At 34.8% G+C, this 6,000-nt stretch overlaps 1 protein-coding gene across 7 annotated transcripts in view; it reads left to right on the top strand.

Moving 5' to 3' along the window:
- The first annotated feature begins 291 nt into the window (after window positions 1-291).
- Window positions 292-6,000, top strand: part of cldn19 (claudin 19) — a 34,427-nt gene continuing 28,718 nt past the window's right edge. For 6 of the 7 annotated variants that reach the window (XR_015501952.1, XR_015501954.1, XR_015501953.1 and 3 more), the window contains exon 1: window positions 292-874. Coding sequence is in view for 3 of the 7 variants with exons in the window: in XM_087272371.1 (XP_087128497.1) it covers window positions 652-874 (223 nt within the window). In the remaining 4 variants the exon portion in view is untranslated. 7 annotated transcript variants of the gene reach the window in all.

Raw genomic sequence — 6,000 nt, 5'->3', positions numbered from 1 at the left:
TTTCCTTAAGAACAAAACAAATACTTCTCCCATTTATCTGAAACTTGGACCACAATTCAGGTCTGAAGAGGGGTTAATGCAATTAGGGCTTTGTGGTGCATCACACGTCTCTCTTTTTAACTCTACAAGTGACATCTGGCCTTAATCAGTCCCTCCTGCACTATTTCCAGGAGGCGTTTCTCTACCCGAACGCACCAATCAGAGAGCGCCCACCAGCCCCCATTAGATTTACTCTGCTTTTTTTCTTGGTCTGTGAAGTATTCTCCTTTTTTCCTGCTGCTCTGCCCTCTGAGCACCATCCAGACGCACTGGTGTGTGACAAGAACAGCAATGCGGACAGTACAGCGGCGCTCAAGCACATCCTGACGGCACCCCCAAACACTTCTGCTAACATTCCCCACCCAAAAAAGTGGGGTCCCTTCACATTGGAGACTCGAGCCAGAATGCCACAGGGAGCCTCCAAATGAGAGATACTGACTCGAACGAGAGCTACAAAAGGATACAGCGAGTGAGTGAAGAGTTGGCGAGAATCAGACTTTGGTGGATTTCTTTTGCACGCTGTTGAGGGAATCGCAGTTGGCTGGTTCCTGACCGGAGGACGTGTTTACACTCTAATTGCAAACTAAAAGAAACACTAAAGAAAGGGCTACTATGGCCAACTCTGGGTTTCAGCTTCTGGGCTACTTTCTGGCATTGGGAGGATGGATTGGGATCATCTCCACTACGGTGCTACCCCAGTGGAAGCAGTCCTCGTATGCAGGGGATGCCATCATCATGGCTGTGGGCTTGTATGAGGGCCTGTGGATGTCCTGTGCATCTCAGAGTACAGGCCAGGTGCAGTGCAAGATCTTCGACTCTTTGCTTTCGCTGGACGGTAAGAAGTACAGCAAATTTTTAAGCACTGACAGATGGTTAAAGTGATAGTTCAGAGTTTTTCTTACTCTAATTCATCGTTGCACACCTGGCTAAAACAAAAACAAAAAAGTTGTGGAAAAATTGCCACAAAAATATCACAGAATAAAAAAAAAAGATTTCAGACTTGTTTTTAACTGAGATGTTCAAGTTATTTTGGTAAAATAATGATTCCACAAGAGAGTGTGTTGAGTATGTAGTATGTTTGTACAATTGTAGGTTCCTTAAAGACCAGTTAACACAAAAATGACAGATGGTAAAAATAATAGAGAGTTTAACGGTCCTTTTTGTTCCACTTTCACATCATTGCACAAAAAAAGTTGTGGAAAATGATTGAAAATTGCATTTAAAATATCTTCTTTCATTTTCCACGGAAGAAAAACAGAATGTTTTTGGAATGACGTGTTTAATTATGATATTAAAACTAATTTAAGTGATATAAGGGAGTTTGTTGTGGCGCAGAAGAACAATTTTTGGTTCCTCAAAGAACATTAAGGGAACAGTTCACTTAAAAATTAAAATGTTGTCATCATTTACTGACCCTTTCACTTATTTCAAATCCTTATGGGTTGTTTACATCTATTAAATATAAAGGAAGATATTTTGAAGAATGCTGAAAACCTGTAACCATTGACTTTCATAGTATTTATTTTTCCTAATACACTCAACAAAATTGCTGCTTGTTCAAACTTCTAATTTAAAAAGAATTGAAACAACACAATTCCTTTGGGGTGGGGGGGCATCTTAATTATATCATGTTCAGACAACATGAAGGAATTGAGTGTAACCGATCCTTTTTTATGGTAGAAATCAATGGTTACATGTTTTTTTTTTTTTTTAGCTTTCTTCAAAATACCTTCTTTAGTGTTCAGCAGAAGAAACTCATTAATGGTTGGAATCACTTTTGGGTGAATAAATATTGATCAAATGTTCATTTTAGGGTGAACTATCCATTTAAAACATTCTTATAACCATCTTTTTTAAAAGTGTGAAGAAGAATGCTGAAAACCTGTAACCATTGACTTCCATAGTATTTGTTTTTCCTACTACACTGCACAATACTTTTGCTGCTTGTTCAAACTACGTATTTAAAATGAGTTGAAATAATACAACTCCTACTTTTTGGGGATGGACAACTTCATTTTTTTTATGTTCAATCCACTTAAATTTGTAAACACAATTAAGTTAACTCAATTTGTGTTGGAGCAACATGAAGTAATTGAATGTTACCCAGCATTTTTTACAATGGAAGTGAATGGTTACAGGTTTTCAGCTTTCTTCAAAATATCTTATTCAGCAGAATAAAGAAACTCAATGTTTGGAATTACTTGAGGGTGAGTAAATAGTGAATAAATGTTCATTTTAGGGTAAACTATCCCTTTAAAACATTCTTAAAACCATATTTGTTTTTATACTGTAAAGAGGAATGCTGAAAATCTGTAACCATTGACTTCCATAGCATTTATTTTTCCTACTACACTCACCAAAATACTTTTGCTGCTTGTTCAAACTACTTATTTAAAATGAGTTGAAACAACACAACCTTTATGTTTTTTTGAAGACAACTTAATGATGTCATGTTCAATCCACTTAAATATGTAAAAACAATTAAGTTACTCAATTTATGTTGGAACGACATGAATGAATTGAGTTTACTCCTTTTTGTACAGTAGAAGTTAATAGTTACAGATTTTCAGCTTTCTTCAAAATACCTTCTTTAATGTTCAGCAGAAGAAAGAGACTCATTAAAGTTTGGAATCCCTTTAGGGTGAGTAGACAGTGATTAAATGTTCCTTTTTGGGTGAACGATCCCTTTTAAACATTCTTAAAACCACATTTTTAAGTGTGAAGAAGAATGCTGAAAACCTGTAACCATTGACTTCCACAGTATAAATAAACTTTACAAAAAAACTTTTGCTGCTTGTTCAAACAACTTATTTAAAATGAGTTGAAACAACACAACTCCTATGTTTTTTTTGGGGACAACTTAATTTTTCCATGTTCAATCCACTTAAATTTGTAAAAACAATTAGTTAACTCGATTTTGTACAGGGACAACATGATGGAATTGTGTGGAAACCAGCTTTTTTTTAGTGTATGGAAGTCAACAGTTACAGGTTTTCTGCTTTCTTCAAAATACCTTGTTTAGTCTCATTAATGTTTGGAATCACTTGGGTGAGAGTAAATATTGATCAAATGTTCATTTTAGGGTGAACTATCCCTTTAAAACTTTCTTAAAACCAAATTTTTTTAAAGTGTGAAAAAGAATGCTGAAAACCTGTAACCATTGACTTCCAGTATATTTATTTGTCTTAGTACACTCCAAAAAACTTTAACTTTCTTCAAAATACCTTTAGTGTTCAGCAGAAGAAACGGACTGATTAATGTTTGGAAAGGGTGAGTAAATAGAGTAAATGTTAATGGCGAACTATCCCTTTGAAACATTCTTAAAAACATCTTCTTTTGAAGTGTGAAGAACATTCTAAAACCCTAAAGGACTCTATAAAAGGGCAAAAATCAAACTTGATTGAGGGCTGTGAAGTTAAATATACCAAACCGTATTACATTAAATTGTCCATGGGTGATTTATTTACTAATATTTAAAAATAACTAGAAGACGTTGCTTTAAAACATATTAATTAAGGATGCAGTATCATTTTAAATGTTTTATAATGAACCTGTAAAAACATAAGTGATCCCATTTATAACACAATGGAGTTCAATGCTGAATCGAGCTGCTCCTGCCTTTGCCTTGATTTGCTCACCGATGCTTTGTGCATTGTCGACTGATAGTAGTTACATTTTAAAAGACGGATTCATTTGCAACATTTAAGTGAAGCCATTAATTTTTTGTAGCTCCCCACTGAAACAAACAAAAGGTTACGTTGAATTTGAAATGCGTTCTCTATCATTTTTTTACTTTTAAGAGTGTAGTATTTATAAGTATGCTCATGTTTGTTGTATATACAGATTAAAAAAGAGCTTTATATGAAATAATAATTAAATCAAGACTGTTAGGCTGAAGGAGGTTAGTAGGTTGAAAAAAAATGCAATCAACTCCAAGGGCTGCTGTGTGCAGATGGATTTAATCAACTCGTTTAATCGATCAAATTAAAATATGTGCGTTTTGACATATTATAATGAGAGTCTTATGTGACGCTAACCTCACCGAGACACAGACTGCCGAAATCCAGTGGAATGCAATTACATGGCGATTAATCAACATTTAGCGCCGGTCATTGTCAATTATGTGGTGACTTCTTGCGTCTAATCAGAATCAGTCGCTTCTTGTGTATTCCTGAGAAGAAGACGTCCCTAAAATTCAATTATGAATGGTGGATTTAGGATAATTCAATTATTTTCTTCATGACAATCAGCATCACATCCTCATCTGTTTGTGATTTGCGGTGTGTGACAAAACCCAACGCTTCTGAAGAGTTATGAGGCGCTTTCTTAATAACAATGGCAGATGTAATATAAATGTGGCGTGTTCTGAGAAAACAGTTTGCCGTCTTATATTCTGCATCATTGCTTTAATAACAGCGTATTGTCTTGATGGGATGAATGGCGGTTGTGTTGAGAAGAAAAGGCCAGTGTTTGGAGCAAACACCAAAGATATGTTCAGAATGCACATCCCCACACTACACTCTTTATCGCCGCTTTGAAGGGATTATAAACAAACATTTGCCATTTTTAAGATATGTTTAAAGCATATCTTACATATGAATTTGAAGATTTTCTTTCTTTTATTTATTGCTTTAGCGCTTTTTATAATGTAGGTTGTGTCAAAGCAGCTTAATAAAGAGTAGATGACAGAGGTGTAAAGAGTACCTGAAAACCATACTTGAGTAAAAGTACAGATACCTCACTGTAAACATTACAAGTTACAAGTCACCAATTCCAATAACACTTGAGTAAAAGTATTAAAGTTTAAATTTTTAAAAGAACTTAAGTATTTTACTTATACTGAATGTAGCTCAAAGAACACCAAGAAAGGTTTTATTTCCTAATACAGAAATTAAATTGAACACCTCAATGTTTCAAAATGGCAGAACAAAATAGATATAAAAAGAACAAAAAGTCTCAAACTCAAATGTTCAAAAAGGCAAAATTTTTCAAAAAATAAAAAAGTTGTAAAAACGTAGTAAAAATAAAAAATTCAGAGCTGACTTTCATGTGATTCACCTCTCAGTCTCAAAGGGGGGTAATACTTTTATTTTGAGTAGTTTTTCAATTGATTAGGATGTTTTCTCTGTATTAAAATTAAACAAAGAGGAGCAGTGTTTTTTCAACTTAGTAAACTACATATAAATTCAAAGAAAAATACATAACAAATAGTCATGTCATGTCGCAGTGGTTTTTGCCATATCAGTAACTGTATTAAATTCACTAAAATTACATTAAATTAAGTTTAAATAGACTCTTACTTTAATGCGTTTTCTCAAGTTTGACGATAATTCTTAAAAGCACTTATTTTCGTGGTTCGTTGCAAACAAATTAAACTACATCCTGCAAGAGCCATTCTGCATACCTGCAAATGAACACTTTTCTTTCAAATAAGGGCATGGACGGTCATCAGTGCTGGCTCTGCTTGATGTGCCGACTGTGCCTTCATCATTTGTAGCAGCCATGTCGCTAATTAAACACCTGGTATTAGGCCATATATTTATACACTAGATATTGCATAGGGAGCCTGAGCATGCGTCAATAGCGCCGCCATATTGGTACAGTGCTCCCAGGACAAATGTCATTCAATCGCACTAGTCAAGACAGTGTTATTACTTGAAGATGCTAGAATTAGCGCTGTCTACAGGTGTAGTAACGAGCAAACAAAGAAAACAAAGCACAAAGGCAGAACATTTCATAGGTAATATTAAGTTTTTTTCTGTTTTTGAATGTTCTGAACTTTTGTGCTAATCAGGTAACGTTATTGATGATAAAACAGGCTCTTACTGCATTCACCATACGGCAAAGCAGCTCCAACTCACACTAAACACTCAGCTTATGCTAGTTTTGTTGAATAAAATCAGCAAACAATGCAAAAGAAATATGACTACGAGATGCTGCGCTGCCAGAAGCTTGTATTAT

The sequence above is a fragment of the Danio rerio genome, chromosome 11 (assembly GCF_052040795.2).
Source record: "Danio rerio strain M-AB ecotype USA chromosome 11, GRCz13ab, whole genome shotgun sequence".
Taxonomy (NCBI): Eukaryota; Metazoa; Chordata; class Actinopteri; order Cypriniformes; family Danionidae; genus Danio; species Danio rerio.
The sequence above is the reverse complement of the archived record's forward strand: the minus strand, read 5'-3'. Positions and strand labels throughout refer to the sequence as shown.